This window comes from Hemiscyllium ocellatum, chromosome 1 (genome assembly GCF_020745735.1).
Source record: "Hemiscyllium ocellatum isolate sHemOce1 chromosome 1, sHemOce1.pat.X.cur, whole genome shotgun sequence".
In the NCBI taxonomy this organism is placed as follows: Eukaryota; Metazoa; Chordata; class Chondrichthyes; order Orectolobiformes; family Hemiscylliidae; genus Hemiscyllium; species Hemiscyllium ocellatum.
The window spans coordinates 148,233,072-148,259,629 of NC_083401.1; the positions used below are offsets into that span (position 1 = coordinate 148,233,072).

Sequence of the window (26,558 nt, forward strand, 5' to 3'; positions counted from 1 at the left end):
TTAGCTATTACACCACTTGTCAGTTCTTAAACAAACTGAATAGTATTTTATTCCTTAAAGAGATCTGTGGAATGGTAGGTCTAACATCTGAGGAACGGCTGAGGATCCTGGGATTGTATTCATTGGAGTTTAGAAGATTAAGGAGAGATCTAATATAAACTTACAAGATAATACATGGCTTGGAAAGGGTGGACGTTAGGAAATTGTTTCCATTAGGCAAGGAGACTAGGACCCGTGGACACAGCCTGAGATTTAGAGGGGGGTAAATTCAGAACAGAAATGCGGAGACATTTCTTCAGCCAGAGAGTGGTGGGCCTGTGGAATTCATTGCCGCAGAGTGCAGTGGAGGCCGCAACGCTAAATGTCTTCAAGGCAGAGATTGATAAATTCTTGATGTCACAAGGAATTAAAGGCTACGGGGAAAATGCGGGTAAGTGGAGTTGAAATGCCCATCAGCCATAATTGAATGGCAGAGTGGACTCGATGGGCCGAATGGCCTTACTTCCACTCCTATGTCTTATGGTCTTATGGACTTAAAGACTTCTGAACAACATCTCAATAATATAAAGCTCTTCCTTAAACGTATGAACAACGTGATTCAATAACTAAAGCCTTGGTAATTATACCAATTTGTCAATGGCATGAACACTAATAGTTTACTTTTTCACTTAGGCAGGCACTTCAGTCCCAGGATGCCTTTCTTCTTCCCCAGAGGTGGGGATTATGTGGTGACTAAAGAATCCAGTGGTCGATCTACACATCCTGCCACATTCTGTCTCCATTTACCCTCCCCGCCAGATCGTTATCAACTCCTTTGTCTTTCCAACTGTTCTTCTCTCTCTTTGGGCTCCATCCCACCTATCGCTTACTCCTTACCCATTCCCTCTACTCTATCTTTTGCATATAAACTGACATTTCCTAGCTACCATCAGTTCTGGAGAAGGGTCACTGCATCTAAAATGTTAAGTCTGATTTCTCTTCAGGATGCTACCAGACCTGCAGAGCGTTTCCAACAACTTCTGTTTTTGTTTCTGATTTACAGCATCCACAATTCTTTTGGTTTTTACTCCTCAATAGAATCTCACCAATGACTGAAGTCAGGATGACTGGTCTATAGTTTCTTGCCTTCTGCCTCCCTACCTTTTTAAACAAGGACATTGCATTAACCATTTTCCAGTTGTTCTGGAGACCTCCCTGACTCCTGTGATTCCTGAAAGATCATCACCAATGTCTCAACAACCTCCTCAACTATTTCTTTTAGAATTCTGATGCGCAGTCCATATGATTTATCCACCTTCAGACCCTTCAGGTTCCCCAATACCTTCTCCTTAGTGATTGACACTAGACTCACCCCCTGATATGCTGCTGGTGTCTTCCATTATGAAGGCCATTGGAAAGTACCGGCTTAGCTCGTCTGCCATTTCTTGGTTCCCCATTACTACTTCTCCAACTTCATTCTCCAAAGATCCAAAAATCAACTCTTACCTTTCTTATAATACACACAGGAAAAATATGGCCAAAATACATTACTTAAAAATGACTACTGAATTTCTCAGCTCATTGAGAAACAGGGAATAAGGTATTTGTTAAGAGTGAGCACAAGTGCATAAAATAAAAGAGAAACTTCCCAAAGCATTAGAAATTATTTAAAATCATGAAATTAAATTGAAGGGTGCCTCAATCATCTATGCTTACAAGTCATGGAATAATCCATAGCCCCCAGTCAGAGTCAAATTTCAATTATAAAAACATTGACTTGTCATTATGCAGTAATGCAAATTCAGTTTTGAAGTTACTTACAGAATGCTACTGATTTCCCCTTCATTTAATAGCTGACATCAAGGCAGTCTTGATTGTCTTTGTGTGTCTAGTTTTGCCATTGCTATCTCAAAACTTAGGTGGATATATGATATGCTTGTTAGTGTACTGCAGCATTATTTGTCTAGCTTAGTCAAGTGGCTTTGGTGTGTGTGATTCTCTGCTGCAATTGCATCGTTTTATTATGTGTCAACTTACTAGATGTAAAACTGCCAAGGAAAGATTCGCAGTGTTTGAATGTAAATACTATGTTTTGTATCATTCATGTTTATTTGGAAGCCAATGCATACCAATGATGCATAAAGTTCTTCAATATATCTGTGACATTTTACTGGTGCAGCAATAATTAAGCCACTCCAACAATGATATTGTAAAATTGTAGAGTCACTTGGTGCAGAAGTACTTACATCGTCGCCGTGTTGACTGAAATAGCAATCCAGCAAGCCTCATGGCCTTGCATTTTTTCTATGTTCCTGCACCTTTTGTCCTTTAAAATATATATCCATCTCCCTGTTGCAAGTTGTCGTTGTATCTCCTTCCATTACCCTGTCAGACCGTATATGCAAGATGATCATCATTTGATGAATAAAATAATTTCTCCTCATCACCAATGTTCACTTTGAGGTGCAGAGCCATTCATAGCCACTGGATGGTTAATGCACGGCAGTTGACTTATAAACACATTGACTTCCAGACAAGATGATGATGATGCAAGGTTTTGCACAGCAGCAGGAAAATTTGACGGGAACATCACTCAACATCTCCTGACTTTCTTTGCGAAACAATTTAAACCCATCTTATCTGGTTACCAACCCATCTTCTAATAAAAACCATTTGGTCAAAAGAGAAGTGTGGACCTGAATAAAACTGCAGGAAATCTGTGTTGACTTGGTTACATGATGCAATCCTGCTGACATGGCGTTTTACCAATGACAGAATCAGATGCAGCGAGTTGCCCACCCCAAGAAAATGGGTGGCCACTTTACATAATTTACAGCTCAATAAGTGCTATTTTTATTTGGCCGTCTATACTTTACTGATGGCAGGCACCTCCTTCTGTCTTTCTCTCCTGCTGTGATACAATATAGATACTCTAATCATTAGATAGCCAAAGACTAAACAAGTGCAAGGAAGGATTGATGATGGCAAACTTCCTGAAACAGTCCTTACACTGTACCTCTTACTGGTCAAAGTGACAAATGCCACAAGTGGTCATCTGGGAAAATGCTTTGTGTGGCAAATTCAATGTCCAACACCAAGAGTGGCACCATTGCCTGAATCCTAATGAATGTAGCTGCTAAACTGAGCCTGTGGTATGTGTTGAGACAACCAATAAGGGAAAAAATGTGCATGTTGGCCTTATCAATCTACCGATATCAGTTGTCACTGTCCATGACCGTATTGGTAGAAGTGACCACCACACAGTCCTCGTGCAGCCTATATCTTGCCTTTACATTGAGAATATCCTCCACATATAGGGTCAATTTCAAACCGATCTCACAACTCAATACTTGGAATCCATGAGATACGATAGACCATTAACAGAATTTTATTCAAACATAATCTGTAAACTTATGGCCCAGCATACCCACTGCTCTACTATTGCCCTCAAACCAGGGGTTCAGCCTGGAGTGCTGGAGAGTATGCTGGGAGCAGTACCAGATGTACCTAAAAATGATTTGTCAACCTGTAAAGCCCTACAGTGCAGAGCTGCTTATGTGCCAAGCAGTGTATGGAGCATGCTGTAGAGATGCACGATTCAATGACCAGTGGATCAGCAGTCTTGGCACATCCAGTCATGAATGATTGTGGACAATTAATAACACACTGGAGGAGGATGCTGCACAAATATGCTTATCTGGAATGATGAGGGAGCACAGCACATCAGTGCAAAAAAGACTGAGACATTTAGCCAGAAATGGCTAGTGGACAATCTGTGCCTCCTCTTGAGGTCCCTGGTGTCATTGAAGCTAGCCTCCAGTCAATTCAATTGATTCTATGTGATATCTCAAAAGGCTAGCAGCTCTAATAACACCAAAAACTTGTGCTCCATAACTAAACAAATTGTTCCTGTACACTTATAACATTTGAATCTAATTGGCAATATGCAAACTGACTCAGCTATGTCCTGTTCACAAATCCAATTCACCCCATTCCCTTCAACATTTCATCAATTTTCTTACTGGCTGCAAAGGCCTCCAAGCTGTCACTGCCAAAACTGGAAGTCAATTCCACGATCTGTGTGCCTGTGCCGATTACTGTACGTGGAACATTGGTGCAGCTGCGCTTCAAGAGTACACTGATTACTGTCATATTCGTCTCTTCTCAACCATCAGCAAGGTGATAAAATGTGTAATTGACACTGCTATCCTGCAGCATTCATTCAACAGCAGCGTGATCACTCAATTTGGGTTGTGCCGGGTCCACTCAGCTCCTGACCTCATTAAGGTCTTGGTCCATACATGAACAAAGGAGTTGAACTTGAGGGGAAGTCAGATAAGTACATAAGTGGCACATGGGTAGCTCTGCACCGTAGCACTTTATAGGTTGACAAGTCATTTTTTAGGTACATCTGGTGCTGCTCCTAGCAACTGACCTTGACATTATGGCACCATTTTACTGAGTGTTTTTTTCAAGAAGACCTGCAAGACTGGAGTCAGTGGAAATTAGAATAAAACCTCTTTGCTGGTTGGAGTCACACCCAGCACAAAGGAAGATGGTTTCAGTTATTGAAAGTCAATTATCTTAGCTCCAGAGCATCACTAAAGATGTTTTGAAGGGTAAGGTTCTTGATCTGAGCTTCAGCTGCTTCGTCAATATTCTTCACTCTGTCATGAGGTCAGAAATGGGGAACCTCACTGATGATTGCACAATATTTATGACTCCTCAAATACTGAAGCTATATATATATATCCAAATTCAACAAGACCTGGACAACATTCAGGCTTCAACTGATAAATAACAAGTAACATTCATATAAAACCAGTGCCAGACAGTAGCCATCTCCAGCAAGAGAAAATCTAACCATTGCCACTTGATATTCAATAGCATTTCCATCTGAGTCCTCCGATATCAGCATCCTGAGCATGAGCTTTGCTGAAAATTGAGTGGAAAATGAACTGAACCACCCACATGAATATTCTTGTTCCAAGCACAGTCAAAGGCTGGGAATTTAAATAGCCAATCACAATAGAGTTACATGAACATCTTTTATACTACATAAAAATAACTATTTTTAAATCAATTGAAAACTTACAATCATTACTTAACAAATTAATACTGAGAGAAAAGGACATTGCATCTATTATAGTGAAAACCTTGTCATCTAAAACTATTTATTCTCAGACTATAACAGTATTCTATTTTCTTATCAAGTTTCTCATGCTATGGATGTAAGTTTGCTCGCTGAGCTGGAAGGTTTATTTTCAGACGTTTTGTTACCATACTAGGTAACATAATCATCCCCACATCCATACTCATGCAAATCAAAAAATGCAAACTCCAAATTTGTACAAATTATTAGTAGTAAATGAAATTATTCACAATTTGATTGTGCTGAGTTTTTTTTCTTCCAAATTGACTGATTTCTCCAGTTCTGTAATTCCTGAAAATGTATAAATCTCATTATTTTTGAGCACTGTTTTAGCGATCGAGGCAAGTGGGGTTTGACATGCTTTGGACTCTGACGTCCTACAAACAGTACAGTGCTGTGAAGCAAAATTAAAAATGGAATCGGTTAGTTTTGGATCTGCAATTTCACTCAAATTATCTAATTATATGTTCAAAACAACTTGGTGACTTTTTTTGTAGGATCATTCCATCCCCAAATTTGCAGCTGGAAAATGATTGTTTTTAATGAAAACTTCAGCTTTCTTTTCAAAGAGAACTCCAAGGACATTTGAATGTCTGCTCAGTGAATTAATTTTTTTTTCATGAAACTATACAAAATTAAGGTCACTAGCATGGCTGCATTGAAGCTATGTAGCTAAGTATTAACTAGATGTAGCTCGATAAGCAAGGCCACCTTTATTTGGAAACACAAAAAGGACCAGTCTCTCCTACTGAGCAGGGAACTTGGAATTGGATACTCTGCTTTGACTTTTCTTGATTATCTCAATTCTGTTTTTGATATTGCTTCAAAATGCACAAACCTTATGTCTGTTATAAAATATATGCACAAATTCAAAAGTGTAGTTTTAAATATTATTATGTACCCTTTCCATCTTTCATTTGGCAGATCTTTGCAACCAGTTATCAAAAACCTAAAGCTTTCAGTAAATATCATGACTATTTGTATTAGCTATTTAGCCCAGCCTCAAATACAGATGGAGAAATCCATCAGAAAAATTCAAATTATCAGTAAACAAAGCATTCTAGAATTTGTTCATCTACAAATTCAAACCAAAAACTGAAATCTGTGTTATTTACCAATAATTAATACTTTTGCTTGGTTCAACATTATGTAATGCCATAGTAAACTTTATGGGTTTATATTTTAAAACATACAAAAGCTGGAAATGAAGCAGAAAGGGTAAAAACTTTGTCAAATGATCATTTTCTGTTACTAAAATGTCTGATATGGCATTCCTCATAAATATGATGCGCACATCACATGAGAGAATAATAATGAAAACCAATAATTATACATATTTTTTATGTTGGTTTTGATTTTCTATGGCAGATAACTTGTAACAAATCATAAGAGATTGCCTCATATTTAACCATTCAGCCTTTTAGAGTGTAGTGTAGCATGGTAAATGCATACATCATTTGACATTCTGAGATTATTTTTGCACAGACTTAGAACCTGTGGCAAAACGTGTGCACTTTTATCTTTATCTGGATATTGTTACTGTCCATGCTTTTTCAAAATTATACTGATGAATCTACTACTAAATGAACACAGATTATGTACAATTATCTTCTGTCTTGGCACAGTTTATGCAGCTTGGTATATAATGTAAAATGGTCAAGTACACCATCTTTATTTAGAAACAAAAAAGGAGCTGTCTCTCCTGCTGAGCAGGGAACTTGGAAGATGATGCTTTACTTTGACTCTTCCTGATTATCTCAATTTTTTTCTTTATTTTAATATTGCTTTAAAATACACAAACCTCATATGAGTCTGGATGCACAATGTATGCACAAATATAGTTGTGTAGTTTTAAATATTATTATGTACCCTTGCAATCTTTCATTTGGCAGAATTCTAATGAATTGTCAAACCTTGCAACCAGTTATCAAAAACCTATCTAAAGCTTTCTGTAAATATCATGACTATTTGCACTAGCTATTTAGCCTGGCTTCAATACTGATGGAGAAATACATCAGAAAAATTCAAATTATTGGTAAACAATGCATTCTAGTATTTACAACTTCAATCAGAAGGCCAAAATCTGTGTTATTTACCAATAATTAAAACTTTTGCTTGGTTCAACATTATATAATGCCATAGGTAAATATGAATTTTCATTTTAAAAGATGAGAAAAGTGGCAGAAAATAAAAGGACAGTGTTCCTATTCCTGTAATATTGGGGGGGTCATGAAAAGTAGATGCAAGATTCTTATCACCAACTCTGCTCCCAAGGGCCTAAGAACAGCACAGATGTCACTTTTTTTTCTGAAAAAGAAAATATAAACCTCTTGTATAAGGATGTTCATGCATTACAGGCATCTAAAAAGGTGTTGCTCCATGGCTTTATAAATACTGGTCTCTCACCAAGTTTATTTGAATTTTACTATGGCATTATATCCTTTTACCACTAAGCATATAACTATATTACTCTGCTTCCTACTTTCTTTTCTCTACCTTCTTTGCTTTTCTCTTTGGAGGCAGTGAAAGTCGTCGGAGCACTCCCAGCTTATCCATGCACCTAGACAGCAAATCTTATGTCCAGGCTCCTAGACATTTTCATGTACCAGGTAGGAACTGCATGTGCTTTGCTGGTTTTAGCACAAACTTTTGTTGCATCTTCCATAATTTTGGCATAATACAAGAATATGCTGTGTTTTGCAAAACCTCACTGTCATTAAAAAGCTATATTTGTTTTGATTGTTTTGACTTTGAAAATATGGAGTACACGTCTGCCAAAAGCTGACACCGTGTAGAAAATACTGGCCATAAATTCATAGAACTTGTACTAGATTCCCTTCATTATCCTAATGAGAATGTTAATCAATTTAAATTAAACTATTTTAAGAGCTCAGTTGATTTATCTATGAAAGGAATATGATGGGTGTGTGTTAAGCAATATTGTATTTGCAAATGTGACATAGTTCTTCAACTAGACTTTGCCATTGTAACGATGGTGAGACTTTGTGTTTGCAGTCATTACTTCTCTGAAACTAACAGCAACTTTTAGGAGAATCACAAGTACATTTAAATGTGGAAATCTGAATTTGTTGTTAGTGATTCTCCAATTCTCCATAAGGCACTATGGGGTGGTCTCCAACTGAAATTAATTGGAAATTAATTAACTATATTCCATTTTTACTCTCTTAGTCATACTAAAAATCTATGAAAAGTCATATGTAATTAAGTAAAGTGTAACTGTTTTTAAATGACATATTAAGTTCATAATTCCTGCTGACTAACTTTTCTAACCATGAAAAACAATCTGTATAATTATGGAATGTTTAATATATTACGTATTGTGTTAATTCATAAAATTTAATTTTTTGAAATATGTCTACAACAGTTCAGGTTTTACCGTTGTTCTTTGTGTATGTCCCGTTCTTTAATTTGCTCTTCATAAAAACATTAAGTGGTGACGTCCAGTCAGTGCCTTTTAATTTCCTCTGGTTTGCTGTGAGAATTCTTTAATGTGACTACCTTCCCTGCTTAATGGCACCACTATGGCTGGGCACCTGAAGATCCCCTTGACTTTGTGTCAAATTCAAATTTACAAGGTGACTGCTAGATCATTGTAGGCAGCTTTTTTCAACATCAGTAAGGAGTACCATATAGATACCATCAGAATTTCAGTAAACCAAATCAAACTGACATAATATTCATGCAGTGTGCACTGTTTTAAATTTATCGATGGAGAGTTATTTGCATCCCGATTGTTTTAATAGAAAAAGATATAGACTGAAAATACACAGCACACCCATTTAGTTCTGAACTGGAAAGTTAACATTTTGGTATTCTCAGGAGAGAACCCAACTGAAATGTTAATATTTTACCATTATCTTTCTCCTTGAGTGAATTGGTGTGTACTTGCAGCATTTTTTTTTGCCATTATATCAGGGTTATTTGCATAGAGTGCACACCTTCAAAAAATGCAGGTTGGCTGTCTGTGTATGTTTTAAACCTTTACATTTCAGGTTTAATGAACAAGGAGGATGAAAGTTCAGTTTAATACATATTTGAAATTAAAACATCACATTTATTTCAATCATTTATGCTTTATCGAAATAAATAATTTGTTCTCTTATTCAGTGCGTAATTGTTTCCAAATTTGTTGATTTCAAAGTAGTCAACCAAAAATATAAAATCAATTGTGGGGCAAAAAATGTTTTATTATGAATCCACAGATGGAACATTTGATTCAATAATGGAATCAAATTTCTTAATGGTTAACTGCAGTTTGTATCTTGGCAATGTGTAACATTGCATCAGCCAGTAATCATTTTCTGCAAATGTTGTAACATGGAGACAGGAAATGCAACAATGATATCTGTTCATTTTGCAGTACAATCGAAAAAGAAATCAAGATTCAATGTCTGTATGTTTCATAAAGAGACTAATGTTACAAGGAGGCAAACTTAGGTAGCATAGGGACTTGCCCTGCCTACAGTGGAAAATCTCAGTGAGTCTGATTTGTTTCTGTATGCTCACTGGATTATATTATCCTGATATATCTGCAGGTAGCCACAAGAACAGTACAAGAAAGAGGCTTAAAACAAAGTAGGTAACATAAAATAAGAAGCTGATAAACCAAATAAGACATAGAGAGATGAAATAAGGAAAAACATATGAAAGAAACCAAATAAAATGAAATATGAAGGTGAGGTAGAGGTGCAGAACTTTGTGGGCGGCACGGTGGCACAGTGGTTAGCACTGCTGCCTCACAGCGCCTGAGACCCGGGTTCATTTCCCGACTCAGGCGACAGACTGTGTGGAGTTTGCACGTTCTCCCCGTGTCTGCGTGGGTTTCCTCCGGGTGCTCCGGTTTCCTCCCACAGTCCAAAGATGTGCAGGTCAGGTGAATTGGCCATGCTAAATTGCCCGTAGTGTTAGGTAAGGGGTAAATGTAGGGGTATGGGTGGGTTGCGCTTCGGCGGGTCGGTGTGGACTTGTTGGGCCGAAGGGCCTGTTTCCACACTGTAAGTAATCTAATCTAATAACGTCACTCCAGCAAAGACGGTAACAGGACTAAGGGTGAGGGACAAGGGAAAGTGATGCAAAAACTTTATACACTGCACATTTTCTTTGAATTGACATCGTAACTTTGTTATACGTAGGCTTTTAGATTTTATTATATTGACGATTTACTGCTTTTTGGGTGATTTTTCACTCTCAAATGCATATGCCTAGTGTAAAATAAAAGCAGTGGAAACAAGTGAGTTACAGAGTACAATATCTTGCCGTACAGGAATGGTGCAGATATCAAGGCATTCTTGCTATAAATTCCTCAATATTTGCTCTTGAGGCTCATAAATTCACTTGAACTCTTCATTAGAATATTACTTTATAATCATTCCTAGATTATTAATTGTTCTATTCTTCGCCAAATAATCCACTGTTTGTACTGCCTGTGCAGTTTTGATGTTTGTGGATATCACTTCAATCTATGTCTGCAGGCCCTTAGCATTTCTTATGAGGCTAGAGGTACTGTATGTTCTGGTACGCAGACATGACATCAGCTGTGCAAGTGAAGATAAAATAGTTCAAAACTTATGCGGGTGCATTAACTTACGTCAGATCTGATACCATAAAATGGGCCTAAAATACAATCATGCTGAGCTAAAAAAAAGTGTGTATTTCATTTGCTTCCAAACAAAAAAAAACCCATCTATGTCACAATGAAAATATGTTCTGCACAAAGACCCATCCAGCAATGATTCCCTTTTGCACAGTCACAGTCTGGGCTACAAAGCAATGCCTCCATGCTGTCCTGCCAACTACTCAGAACATTCGGCACATTAGATATCATCTTTATGATCATAGCGTTCTGTGATTGGTGATATAGTCTGTAATTTTCCTTCATTTCTCCTAATCCTCAGCATTAGCCATTAAATGAAATTACCAATTCCATATAATAGGCTAATAAATTATCTGATGCTGATGTTGTTGAATTAACTCAGGCAAGCATATGGAAATAACTAGCATTGCTGATCTGCGATTGTATCTTGAAACTGTTCAATTAGAAGTTTAACAATATGAACCACCAAGTGTCTGAGTAAGTGCACAACATGTTGGCATTTTTTTTAATTGGATTGCTATAAGAGGAGTCTGAGTGAGAAATAAACCAAAACATTAGTCTGAAATTTGGGGAGATGTGAAATCATCTAATGCGAAGAAACTTGCTTATTTTACACAACTTTTATGTTTAAGCTAAAATAATGCTCTGGCATATCATTTTTTGTGGTGCAATGAGTTTAATATGAGCTCAGCTTGCACTGCTGAAATTTTTCCTATTTGGGTGTAAAAGATATTTGTGAAGTTAATTAGACAGCCATGAGTGAGTTGTCAGAACACTGGAGGTTGGCTGATGTGGTGTCATTATTTACGAAAGGCTGTAAGGAAAAGCCAGGCACTTACAGAACATAGAACAATACAGGGCAGAACAGACCTTTTGGCCCTCAATGTTTTACCAATCTGTGAACTAATCTAAGACTTCACTAAGACTTCCCCTTCGCTATCCCATTGTCATCCATATGCTTATCCAGGGACTGTTTAAATGCCCTAGTGTGGCTGAGTGAACTACATTGGCAGGCAGAGCATTTCATGCCCTTACCACTCTCTGAGTAAAGATCCTGCCTCTGACATCTGTCTTAAATCCATCACTTCTCAATTTGTAGCAATGTCCCCTCGTACAAGCCAAAGTCATCCTCCTAGTAAGAAGACTCTCACTGTCCACCCTGTTTAATCCTCTGGTCATCTTGTATGTCTCTATTAAATCCCCTCTTAGCCACCTTCTCTCCAATGAGAACAGACCCAAGTCCATCAGCATTTCCTCAAAAGACCTCTAAATGAGGCAACATCCTGGTAAATGTCCTATGTACCTTTTTCAATACTTCCACATCCTTCCTGTAATGGGGCGACCAGAACTGTGCACAGTATTCCGAGTGAGGCTGCAACAGCGTTTTGTCCAGTTGCAGCATGACATCATGGCTCCAGAACTCGATCCCTCTACCAATAAAGCCTAACACACACTGTATACGTTCTTAAAATCACTATCAACCTGGGTGCAACTTTCAGGGGTCTATGTATATGGACACCAAGATCTCTCTGCACATCCACACTACTAAAAATTTTTCCATTGACCCAGTATTCTGCCGTCCAATTATTCTTCCCAATGTGAATCACCTCACATTTGTCTGCATTGAATTCCATTTGCCAACTCTCAGTCCAATTCTGCAGTTTATCCAAGTCCCCCTGCAACCTGTAACATCCTTTCACACTGTCCACCACTCCACCGACTTTAGTGTCATCTGCAAACTTACCAACCCGTCCACCTATGCCTCCTCCAAGTCATTTATAAAAATGACAAACAGCAGTAGTCTCAAAACCCACTAGTAACTGGACTCCAGGCTGAATATTTTCCATCAACCACTACTCACTGCCGCCTTACAGAAAGCCACAGTAATCCAAAATGCTAAATCACCCTCACTCCCATGCCTTCGCATTTTCTCCAAAGGCCTCCCATGTAGAACCTTATCAAAGGCTTTACTGAAATCCACGTACACCACATCAACTGTCCTACCCTTATCCACATACTTGGTCACCTTCTCAGAAAACTCAGTGAGGTTTGTGAGGCGCTACCTGCCCTTGAAGAAACCATGTTGACTATCTCCAATCAAATTGTTGCTTGCTAGATGATTATAAATCCTTTCTATTATAATCCTTTCCAAATCTTTTCCTACAACAAACTTAAGGCTCACTGGTCTATAATTATCTGGGTCATCTCTGCTGTCCTTCTTGAACAAGGGCACAACATGTGCAATCCTCCAGTCCTCTGGTACTAAACCTGTAAACAATGATGACACAAAAGATCACGGCAAAAGGCTCCGCCATATCCTATCTAGCTTCCTAGAGAATCCTTGGATAAATCCCATGCAGCCCAGGGACTTATCTACTTTCACACCTTCTAGAATTAATAACACCTCCTCCTTAGTAACCTCAATCCTTTCTAGTCTAATAGCCCATATTTCAGTATTCTCCTTTACAATATCTTCCTTTTCCTGCGTGAAACAGATGAGAAATATTTGTTTTGCACCTCTCCAATCTCCACAGGGGCCACACACAACTTCTCACTTCTATCCTTGACTGGCCCTATTCCTACCCTAGTCATCAATTGGTAATGAATTCATAGTGGTTGTTAGACTCTAAATTCCAGATCTTGATTTTTTTATTGAATTCAAATTCCATCATCTGTTGTGGCAGGATTTGAATCCAGGTCCCCAGAATGTTATCTGGGTCTCAGGATTAACAGTCCAGTGACAATGTCACCAGGTCATCACCTGCCCCTGTGTAGGGAGCAGTGAGCTTTACGTCAGTGGTGGGTACATTGTTGGAGGGGCTTCTAAGGGATAGGATTTAGAAGCATTTGGAAAGGTGAGGATGGATTAGGGACAGTCAACGTGGCTTTGTATGTGGGAAGTCTTGTCTGATTAACTTGATTGAGTTTTTTTGAAGAGGTGACAAAGAATAATGATGAAGGGAGAGAGGTAGACACTGTCTATATGGACTTAAGCAAAGCATTCAACAAGGTTCCACATGGTAGACTGGATAGTAAGGTTAGATCACAAGAGGATCCGGGGGAGTTGGCCAATTGGATACAAAATTGGCTTGAGGGTAGGAAACAGAAGGTTGTGGTAGAGGATTGATTTTCAGACTAGAGGCCTGTGAACAGCAGACTGCTACAAGAATCAGTGCTGGGTCCACTGCTTTTTGTCATTTATTCATTTATATAAGTTAAATAAATGAATTAGATGTGAATATGGGAGGCATATTTCTTAAATATGCAGATGACACCAAAACAGGTGCTGTGGTGGAAAGTGAAGGAAATTATCTTGGAGTACAATAGGACCTTATCATATGGGCCAATGAGCAAGGAGTGAAAGATGGAGTTTAATTTCAGATAAATGGGAGGTGTTGCATTTTGTAAGGCAAACCAGGGCAGGACTGAGACAGTTAATGGTAGGGTGCTGGGGACTGTTGCCAAACAAAGAGACCTTGGAGTGCAGATGCATAGTTCCTTGAAAGTTCATTGCAGGTAGACAGGTTAGTAAAGAAGACATTTGGCACGCTTGCATCATTGGTCAGAACACTGAGTATGGAAGTTGGGACATAATTCTTTACTCAGCGGGTTGTGAGTTCATGGAATGCCCTGCCAGTAGCAGTGGTGAACTCTCCCTCTTTATGGTCATTTAAGCGGGCATTGGATAAGCATATGGAGGTTATTGGGCTAGTGTAGGTTAGGTAGACTTTGGTCGGTGCAACATCGAGGGCCGGAGGGCCTGTACTGCGCTGTATTTTTCTAGGTTCTATGTTCTATTTTCTATAATGTTGAGGCTGAACAGAACATTGATGAGGCCACTTTTTAGAGTACTGCATTCAATTCTACTCCCTGCTATAGGAAGGAAGTTGTTAAACCTGAGAGGGTGTAGACTAGATTTACAAAGATGTTTCCAGGAGTGAAGGGTTTGACCTGGAGGGAGAGGCTGAATAGGCTGGGGCATCTTTCCTTGAAGCATCAGAGGCTGAGAGGTGACTTTATAGAGGTTTATAAAATCCTGAGGGGATGGATAGGATGAACAGAAAAGCTCTTTTTCCCAGGATAGGAGAGTCCAAAGATATAAGGCATAGGTTTAATACCAGAGAGGAAAGATTCAAAAGACCTGAGGGGTAACTTTGTATGCAGAAAGTGATGCGTGCATGGAGCGAGCTGCTGGAGGAAGTGGTAGAGGCAGATACAATTACAACATTTAAAAATATCTGGATGGTATATGAATAGGAAGGATTTAGAGAATTATGGGCCAAATGCTGGCAAATGGGACTATGACAGATTGGGATGTATGGTCAGTGTGGACGAGTTAGACCAAAGGATCTGTTTCCATGCTGTGTATGACTCTCTGACTCTAGTTTGGACGGTCTTAATTCTTTTTTTTGAGCATAGGACTCTTTCATAAATTCTCTATAAGTGAGCTTGTTTTAATAGACTTGTGAGTATTTAAAAACTTGAGTAGGTTCATGGATGAGATGACGTTCTCCTGGAATCCTTCTGGAGTACACTTCTGAATGATCTTGATTGCCAACAAATTAGCTCCTGCACAATCCCTTCTAATAGCCCTGGTTCTCCCACACTTATATCTGGTGTCTTACTGCATATAGGTTCCCTCTCTTTCTGAGGTTCCCATTTCTCCCCAACAACCAAACTTTGTGGCAAAAATACCACAAGACATTGTATTCTGCATGCTACACAACATTGTGCATGAGGCAACTTTTAAATACATGAGGATGAGCTAAGTTTACAACTTCCTCCGTTGAAGAGAAAGATAAGGAGAAGAAGAAGGAGGTTGAGGAGGAAGAAGCCAGTCCATATCTTTCAGATGTCAAATGGTGAAGGAGGTACCTGCCAGTGGCAGGATAGCAAAGAGGCATGGCTATGATTGTGCAAGATGGGATCATCGCCAAACAGGTTCTTATGTAGAATAGATTTTTATTGGGTACTCTGATATAACAATGGTCACCAAGTCCTTGGTAACTACTCTCACCTAAATATCCCTTAAGCAAAATTAAAATTGCTGGAAAAAACTCAGCAGGTTTGGCAGCATCTGTGGAGAGAAATCAGAGTTAATGTTTCAAGTCCAGAGACCTTTCTCCAGATCTTCAAGATCCCTGAACATTGGTTCCAAAATTATTCATGACACTTCACAGCCCCCACAAGGCAGTGAAGGACCATCAATGAGTTTGATATCACAGTCAATATGGCTGCATTCCTCTCCATCATCTACATTAATATCTTTAAATCTGAAATGAGATATTAAATTACTGTCGTGACCTGACCACCTCAAATGAACATCATTGAGTATGAATGAGTTACGCGTGTTGAAAACTTATTCACCACAAACCCCAACAAGTAAAAACAGAACAGCAATACTTGAAAATGAATACACTAGTCATACATTTCACTGTATACAAGATGAATTGGAGCAGTATGTGGATTTCCTCTGGGTGCTCTGGTTCCTCCCACATGCCAGAGATGTGCAGGTCAGTTGGATTGGCCATGCTAAATTGCCCATAGTGTCTGGGGATGTGTAGGCTAAGTGGATTAACCATGGGAAATGCAGAGCTACACGGATGGAGGATGTCTGGGAGGGATGCTCTTTGAAGGGTCAGTGTGGACTCGATGGGCCAAGTGGCCTGTTCCACACTTAGGGATTCTGTGACTCTGTGTATGTTTCGTTCACAAGTCTTCCTGGTTTTTCCTTCTGGAAATCTGTGACTATACTGCACAAACTGATACTCTTCAAAACTGCTGTTGTGCACATGTCCTAGTGTTGAATATGATGACTGATTGTACGACTGCAGTGTTGCTCTTCCTTTAACATTCAGTAACATGACCAAAGGTGAGGACTTTAGGTTGTGGCCAACATACGCTGCAGATCTCCCTGCTGCTTTTCTCAGCAATACACAGAAAGCAGTGACATGACACTGATAATGCCAATGAGGCCAATGTACTGCACACAACAGACAACTGATACTAACTTGATGACACATGGCCCACTGAAATGCAAAGCAGCACTGCAATACAGCCAAGCGTCCCGCACCCAGCACTCATGCTTGCCAACTACTCGACAATTAGCATCAGATTTGGAGTCTGCTGATGACAAGCCCTGGAATGGACATCAAAATGGAAAACTAATGATGCAAGGAACATAGCAGTGATTGAAACCTTTAACCTTGAGTGTTGTAATGCAATAGGACAGGATTACAACAAGTAACTTAGTATGCCATCCAGTAAAGCACCTTCACTTCTTAATTATTCCTTTGGAATTGTTAACATTACAAACCTATACAGCGGCCCACAATGAGAGATGAATTGTATTCATGAAATGCTCAATTGTTATCATTACAAAGAGATAAATGTCACCATGGTGAACCTATTAAGTACTGTTGGAGAGATAAAGCTCATGTTGCATCAGAGGAGGTGGAGGAAAGCTGCTCACTTCTCTTTTTGTTAGGCTTTGAGGAGCACGTTAGCTGGCCTCATAATCAACGTGGTACTAGGAAGCCTACTTTAGACTGTGTCCTCTGCGTCGCTGCAGGGTCAGTTATGGTCTATAGCACCTATGGAACAGGCTCTGAGGGGGGTGCTGAGGAGCTCTCAGTACTTTCACTATTCTCAGCTACATCCACATCCCCAGGTTGGCCTTTAGCTGGAGTTTATGGCATTAGCTGCTGGTAAGCAACAGTGCCACCTCCCTGTGGAGGGCCACAGCTCCACATTTGTTCCATGGTTGTCAGCATGGAAAATCACACAACACTAGGATTAGATTAGATTACTTACAGTGTGGAAACAGGCCCTTCAGCCCAACAAGTCCATACCGACCCGCCGAAGCGCAACCCACCCATCCCCTTACATTTACCCCTTCCCTAACACTGCGGGGAATTTCGCATGGCCAATTCACCTGACCCGCACATCTTTGGACTGTGGGAGGAAACCGGAGCACACGGAGTAAACCCACACGGACACGGGGAGAACGTGCACACAGTCAGTCGCCTGAGGCGGGAATTGAACCCGGGTCTCTGGCGCTATGAGGCAGCAGTGCTAACCACTGTGCCACCGTGCCGCCCACAGGTTATAGTCCAACAGGTTTAATTGGAAGCACACAAGCTTTTGGAGCGACGCTCCTTCATCAGGTGATAGTGGAGGGCTCAATCATAACACAGAATTTATAGCAAAACTTTACAGTGTGATGTAACTGAAATTATACATTGAAAATTGATTGTTAAGCCTTTCATCTGTTAGAATACAGTGATAGTTTCACTTCTTTCATGTGTAAATCATAAAACTATTTTTTTAAAAAGTTGTATTCTCTGGTTAGCTGTTATCTGATGATAGCTAGCCAATATATTTAAGGTGTTGGCCCCCTGTGTTTTCTGTCTATGCCATGATGTTTAGATTGATTCTAATCTAAATAGTGAGATAACAGAATTTTACATAAATTCATGCAGTGTTTGAGCTCAGAATTCTACATGAATGCATGCAGCTTTTGAGCAAAGTACAATGTAACCCTTCAAGTACAAATTTACCCCACAAAATATATGTGTATATGTGGGTCTTTGTCTGTCTGTGTGTCTGTCTGTCTGTCTGGGTTGGGAGTTGTGAATGTGAGAAAGTGTGTGTGTGTGTGTGTGTATGTGTGTGTGTGTGTGTGTGTGTGTGTGTGTGTGTGTATGTAGTGAGTGCAGAGTGTCTTAAGTCTGTGAGGGGGTGCGTGTGGGAGAGTGCGCGCGTGTGTGTGTGTGTGTGTGTGTAGGAGTATCTGTGTGTATGTATAGTGCAATGGTGGTCACCTGTAATGTGACATGAACTCAAGGTCCCAGTTGAGGCCCTCCCTATGAGTACCAAACCTAGTTATGCATGAATTTATGTAAAACTTCGTTATCTCACTTTTTAGATTAAAATCAATCTAAACATCATGGCATAGACAGAGAACACAGGGGGCCAACACCTTCAACATATTGTCTAGCTATCACCATTGTTAACAGCTAACCCAAGAATGCAACTTTTTAAAAAAAAGGTTTTGTGATTTGCACATGAAAGAAGGGAAACTATCACTGTATTCTAACAGAGGAGGAAGATTGCAATCGGAGTTTGGCAATATTGGGAAAGCCAGCAAGTACATTTGAAGATTATTGAAATTTGGAGTCAGGACAGATCAGGAAGGCTAGGGTTGGGGAGGGCAACCAGTGTTTAGAGTGAAGAAAGATGGAGAGAAGAAGATTAGAGTTGGATACTGGGGAAGATAAGGGTGGCATGTGACTCAGTGGTTACCATTGCTGCCTCACAGTACCAGGTACCTGCATTCAACTCCAGCCTTGGGTGATTGTCTGTGTGAATCTTGCACATTCTCCCCATGTCTGCATGGGTTTCCATTTGGTACCCCAGTTTCCTCCCACAGTCCAAAAACATACAAAGTAGGTAGATTAAGCATGCTAAATTGCCATGTAGTGTCCAGGATGTGGGAGTTAAATGGATTCACCATGGGAAATGCAGGGTTATAGTGATAGGATGGGCATGGGAATCTGGGTGGGTTGCTGTTAGAAGGGTCGGTGCAGACTTGATTGGATGAATGGCTTTTTTTCTGCATGGTAAAGATTCTATGATTCTAAGACTGGTGGGATGATTGGAATGTGAAAACTGGAACCATTCAAGTTCAAGAAGGATGGCTCAGTGGTTAGCACTGCTGCCTCACAGTGCCAGGGACCAGAGCGAGTTTGGAGTTTGCGCATTCTCACTGTCTGCTTGGGTTTCCTCCAGGTGCTCCGGTTTCCCCCCTCAATCCAAAGATGTGCAGTTTAGGTGAGTTGGCCATGCTAGATTGCCCATAGTATTCAGCGATTCAATGGATTCTATGATAGGAAAGGGGTGATAGGTGGAAGATTAGAGAGCTTGGTGGATGAAGAAGAATATTGGAAGCTGGAACCAGGAAAGATCAGGGTCATTGAAGCAGAATGTTTTGGCATGGAGTCAATCGGTATTGCAGTGGCTAGGGAGAGGGAAATCAGAAATACCAGGAGTACTGCTCAGGGTGGGAGTTGGCAATTAGAAGTCACATAGAGGAAACTCGATGGAAAGGGCTTGGGGGAATGGTGTCCAGTCCCAAGGGATGTCAAAGCCAGTATACTTGCCTCAGCAGGTAAACAGATGGATACTTACTTCCTGAATACTTGCCTTCTTTTAATTGGAAGGATTCCTGAGGCAAGAGAAGTCAGCCAGCTATAGTTAAAATTGCATTTAAATACATGGCACCCAGCCTTAATATACTATTTAAATTGCTAACCACCTTCAAGCTGGTTGGTGTCCCATCTGCGTCAAAACTAGAAATGCTGCTTGGCGGTTGGTTGGGGGTCAAGATTCTTATTTTTACACCTAACCCAAACCTATTGTTTTGAAAGATTAAATTTCCCACTAACATATCTTGTAATGCTGTACAATGCAAATACAAGAATGCAAAAAGATAAAGTTATTGTGTAAGAATTAACAGTTATTAGTAAGCGATGTATAGATTTCTAGGTTATGGATAATGTCCAACTGAGCCAATTGCATGGATGCAAATAGTCCCGTTTTACATATGGATGCATCAACATATATGGCTAGATATTGTGTTTCCCTGCTGTTGTGTGTGAAATTGGTGTGGCTCATAAAGTAAAACAGGGTCTTCTCACTGCCTACTTCCCTACTCCTGACCTGTCTACTATAGATTTTTTTTTCTAATCAACTTGTACAGCGATGTTATCACAAAACTGTGGAGCAGGTCTCCTGGCTCAAAGGTAAGAACACTACCATTACACCACAAAAGCCCTCACCTGTCTCCTGTAGGATATCTTCTAATCATCCTGTTCAGAGATGTTATTACACATTGCTGGAGCAAGTGGGACTTGAACCCAGGCTTCCACAGCCTAGAGCAAATGACACCACCATTGTACCACAAGCATCTCCTATATTACAGTGAACAGGCAAGACATCAGCTGGCCTGTTGAGGCCTTTCATTGGCCAGTTAAGGACTTCATGTCACCAAATTTACGAGAGGCCAAGGAAGGCAAGAAGTATGGAGGGTCTTCAGCAGCATTCACTGCTGTCAGATCGGAAGGGTGATATCTCCTTTAAGTGGTCCCCTGTGTCCACTGGAGGCATCCCTCCCAAGATCATTACTTCCTTTAAGCTCCCCACCTAGTTTCTACAACATCCCATTTCCCCCTGCCCTCTCACTAACCTTTAAATCTGCTTTCATAAGCCATCTTCCCTGGAGATTAGCTCTGATCCCAGCCATGTCTGCCGCTTGATTCTGGCATTGCTGAGACATCAGTGTATGCCTTCTCCCCTCATGGTGCTGGAACCCCACTCTCCCCAGCATAATACCGATGTGGCTTGGCTGATTTTTGGGTTGCTAACAATCCATTTTTTGACCAGGGAAATTGGTAAATTACAACCCATATATTTCTTTTTCCACATGTGGCACACAAACATGAACTCATCCATTTAACAGTTCTGCTATGTAAATGAAATGTTGAAAATGTTCTCTGAATTGGTTTATGAAAACTGTTCAACAGATATTTCCTCAGAAAATAAAAGCATAAATAAAAACATCTCCCTACATCAGTCATTTTGCATCAAATCAATTTTTGTGCAGTTCTATCTTCATAAGTACAGTGTCATATATTTATGCAGTGTGTTATGTAAATAGTTAGTGTACCTTTAATTTGCTGTTGTCATTCTGAGTTTAAAGATTGTGATTTCAAGCCTGAATCCCTGCAATCAGGTTCCTGGTTCTGGCCACTTTTGTGAAATGGGACTTAGTAAAGTCACAAAAAAACAATTATTTGTGGGTTTGAACTTGACAAACTAACTTTTCAGTCTGCCTGGAGCTTTTGGCATGTTTGACCCACACCACCTTCTGAAATTATCTTTCATTAGAGTCCAGGTGGTGAGGATGACCCTCACCTGTGTCCATCTGATCTAATCATCTGATTTTCATTGCTTCACCACAGCAGTTGAAACTGCCTTACATTTTGGAATTCTCTCCCTCAACCACTTAAACCTGCTAACCCTATCTCCACTTCCATGAAGCTGTTTAAACTTTTGATGAATCTTCTGGTGTCCTGCCCTGACTTTTTTCTCCTTTGGCTCAGTTTTGTTGATATCATTCTTGCTTAGAACACTTGGGTAGTTAAAAGCCACTATTTAAATTCAATTTGTTGTTGCTTATGAAAATGAAACCGGGACCTACAGACAATCTCAACAGTGTGTCAGTCTTTTGGCTGTGACGTACATACGTGCAAATTCTAAACTGGGGCTATAATATGGCATGCTCTTGGTTTTACAAACAATAACCTACAACCCAAGCGGAACATTCGATTGTGTTGATATATATAGGAATAAATTCATACTAACAACTTTGTTTTGTACATACTTTATTTTAATAGATGTACTTGCCATGTGCTAATTTGTCTTTTCTTTCTTTCTATCTTCAGAAACAGATGGGAAAGCAGACAACATATATAGGAAGCCCCCTGTCTATAGGCAACATGGTACAGTTTGCTAATTTCATGCTTTACTATCACTTTGCATGGTATTGCAATGTTAGGGTGTCATTTCATGGACTTGCTCTGAAATTTGTTGTGTCTAGCTCCTGGTTTAAGAAATGTGCCTTGATTATTGTGGTATTTTCTTAAAATTGAAATGAAGATGATGTAGATTATATTTTAATTTTGTGTGGAACTGCCTAAATTAAAAAACAAAATGGACAGGAGAAGAATGTTTCTGGCTATCTTAGTTTAAAGGAGGAGGAGACAAATAAGAAAAAAGTGGTTAGGTGATGCCATGTTTAAGTTTTACAGTTACTGTAATTACATCATCTGCTTAGCTCATAGAACCATACATTCGGTTATTCATTGCATAAGAAAAATATGCTGAAGACTGTAAATTATCATCGACACCTCTTTGCACAGTTGCACATACCTTAACATAATAAAGTACTGACTGTATAAATATTGGTAAAATTTAGGACATCCTTAGTGTTTCAGATGTTTCTCCTTATCTGTGAAAATAGGGCCTAATTTCATAGGCTAATTTCATTATATAATCAAAATAGCTCCAAGGAGTGATGGGTTCATCCTTGATGTTATCTAGCCACCAGCATTCCTTATCGTTTTTGTTTCAACTCCATGGATGATTTGTTTTAGGTCCACAACCCCTTCGATTGTTTTTTTTATGCTCAACGAACAATTGTCATTTGAAGTGTCCAATTCACACAGGTAATTTTGTGCAACCATGCAGCTTAGAGAATATTGCTAGCCATGCACTGAAATTATATTTAACTTATTTCTTAAATGACATGGCAAAATACTGTTCACAATCACATATTCATTTCTATTCCATTCCCTCAAAAATGAGAATATTAGAAATATGCAAGTAAGAACTATATGTATATTGTAATGTTGCTAAACAAATAATGTAATAAAAGAGATAAAAATCACACAATGCCAGGTTATCATCAACAGGTTTAATTGGAAGCACACTAGCTTTCAGAGCGTTGCTCCGAAAGCTAGTGTGCTTCCAATTAAACCTGTTGAACAATTACCTGGTGTTGTGTGATTTTTAACTTTGTACACCCCCAGTCCAACACCGGTATCTCCAAATCATGTAATAATAGAGTTTGACTGGGAGTAATTGTTTTGAAATTACTAGGTGCCCTTGTGTTAATTGCTTAGCATTTCACACAAGGGCCAGGAGAAAATAACAAACTCCTTTTCTTCTCAACGATTCTAAATGTCTAGCATTGTTTCATCATAACTTCGTCAAAAAGTGAACAAATGTTGGTTACTTTACATGTTTATAACCAGGACGCACTATTCACAAGTACTTGAAAAAGTCTAAAGAATACTATTGGAGGAGTGAGAAAATTTAACAATATATAAAACAAGACACAATTATGTTTGTTCTATTCACTTTAAATATTGTTTTATCCATAATCATTTTTCTATTAATATTTTTAATCAAGTAAGCATTTTTGGAGACCATGTTCTGTATTGTTTTCATAAAGTGAGGATGGAAAAGTTGCAAGCTAAGGCTGGGTAGTCTTGTTCTGGAGATTTATGATTTATGGTTTATGATTTATGAATTCTTTGCTATGAATTCATCCGTAATGTACTCAATTCTATTATTCATTAATAAGAGAGGGAGAGACTTAAACATAGTCATAGTCATAGGGATGTACAGCATGGAAACAGACCCTTCGGTTCAACCCGTCCATGCCGACCAGATATCCCAACCCCATTTAGTCCCACCTGCCAGCACCTGGTCCATATCCCTCAAAACCCTTCCTGTTTATATACCCATCCAAATGCCTCTTAAATGTTGCAATTGTACCGGCCTCCACCACTTCCTCTGGCAGCTCATTCCATACACCTACCACTCTCTGTGTGAAAAAGCTGCCCTATAGGTCTCTTTCATAGCTTTCCCCTCTCACCCTAAACCTATGCCCTCTAGTACTGCACTCCCTGACCCCAGGGAAAAGACTTGGCCTATTTACCCTATCCATGCCCCTCATAATTTTGTAAACCTCTATAAGGTCACCCCTCAGCCTCCAACGCTCCAGGGAAAACAGCCCCAGCCTGTTCAGCCTCTCCCTGTACCTCAAATCCTCCAACCTTGGCAACATCCTTGTAAATCTTTTCTGAACCCTTTCAAGTTTCACAACGTTTTTCCGATAGGAAAGAGACCAAAATTGCATGCAATATTCTAACAGTGGCCTAACCAACGTCCTGTACAGCCGCAACATGACCTCCCAACTCCTGTACTCAGTACTCTGACCGTTAAAGGAAAGCATACCAAATGCCGCCTTCTCTATCCTATCTACCTACGACTCCATTTTCGAGGAGCTAACATGTACCTCCCTTTTTTGCATTGTTGCTAGCCAATGTTATAGGCTGAAGCAAAGAGATACAGACCCATCATATCAATCTGTTGGCACACAACTGCCAACTAGGCAGTTTGCCACAGACTACAGGTTATAAACTTTGTCAGAATGGACAAATATCCTTTGAAACAGTGGTAGATAATGAGGGATCAAAAGGGCAACAGATACAACAATTAAAGATAATGGCTTTAGTGAGAAGTATTCACTGTATAAATGAATCAACATTACAATATTCTTAGTGTTCCAGATATTTCCCCTTACCTGTGAAAATAGGAGTTGACATAATCAAAGCAGCTTCATGAGGTTATGTGTTCATTCTTCCACTTTATCTAGCCACCAACATTCAAAGGACTGTAGGATCCCTATCACTTTTGTTTCAAGTGCATGGATGATTTATTTAAGTGTGCACAGCCCCTTTTTTTATGCAACAGCATTCAGTGTAGGTTAAGGGGAGCAATTTGTGCAGTTACTACTGCGTTGCTATGCAGCCATGCAGCTGAGAGCCATCTTTGCTAGCTATGCGCTGAAATGGTACTTACCTTACTGCCGAAATGATATTGGAATACAATTATTGCCACATATTAACTTCTTTATTTCTTCAAAAATGAAATTATTAGAGATATTAGCAAGTAAGAAATATACATCTGTAGCAATGTTACTAAATAAATACCTTAAATACAGTTTGACTGAGATATCATTACTGACCACACTAACCAGTTGGAGAGATGGATGGAACACTGTCTTGTAGTTGTATTCTAGGGTGACCACTGTTACTGAGAGAATTTTCAATACTTAGAAAGCCAGCATGTCGTGGAATAGCTGGATATTGAACCCACAGTGGAGAAGCTGAGCAAAGATACTGACTTATTTGCCATGGACATAGGTCCAGAAACTGATGCAGTAGTGTCTGAGTGTATCAAATAGAGGAAACTGGAAGAGTAAACCAGCACAGGTAATTGGAATTCTCTGAGAAATCTGTTTAGACTCAGATTTTGGACGGTTCCGAATCACTTAAGTTTGGCAGATACCCAGAAAAAGTTAGAGGATTGACAACCTACTTTAACTCTTGGGTACCCAGAGGACCTGATACTCCATTCTCTTCAACCTCCACATCCTTCCCAATGAACCCACTAAAGCTGTCACACCCCCACAACTCTCTTTCCATTCACCACCCTCCCACTCACTCATCTGCCATCCTACCTCCATGTTTCTTCTTCATACTTTACTTTTCTCAGTAGCTGTCAAAGTGGCTGCACATTCTGGCAAGTATACATGTGCAATTAAAATGCAAAAGTACAGATTTTTCTATCATTGATGCCCTGCATCTTCCAGAACCTCCTGAAAATAGCATCTCATCACTTCATTATTTAAATATATTGAATGCTGTGAAGTTACTGTATTTACTGTGTAGGTAAAGAATAAACTCAGCTGGAAACGTTCAGATTTGTCCATTCCAGTCAAAATAGCTTTTTAATGTCATCGTATGGCTTTAGTATTGCTAAACTTTATGGTTGCGGAGTCTCACTTAATCAGCTTTGGATTAAAATTAAAGCAATATTTTTTTTCTTTCTGCCTTTCTCTTTGGCTTTCACTGTTAATTCTATCCTTGCTTCCCTCTTTATTTGGTTTGTGTGTCAGATTTGATGTTGAATTTATTGTTCTAATATTGAGATGAAACTGAAGATCAGCCATGATCATCTTGAATGGCAGAACAGGCAAGCCAGGTCATATGGTGCACTCCTGCTCTTACCTCTCATGTAACTTATTCTGTGGTTGTAACACTGTGTTGCTTGTTAACAGTGCTTCAATGCTTAATCAGTAAGATACAAAGTTGCTTACCCAATACAAATAGGATTCAGATA

At 39.5% G+C, this 26,558-nt stretch overlaps 1 protein-coding gene across 1 annotated transcript in view; it reads left to right on the forward strand.

The window, feature by feature from the left end:
- Positions 1-26,558, forward strand: part of ablim2 (actin binding LIM protein family, member 2) — a 393,205-nt gene that overhangs the window by 260,347 nt on the left and 106,300 nt on the right. The window contains exons 13-14 of the mRNA XM_060832673.1: positions 7,651-7,740; positions 22,250-22,306. Of these exons, the coding sequence (XP_060688656.1) occupies positions 7,651-7,740; positions 22,250-22,306 (147 nt within the window). The remainder of the gene's footprint in view (positions 1-7,650; positions 7,741-22,249; positions 22,307-26,558) is intronic.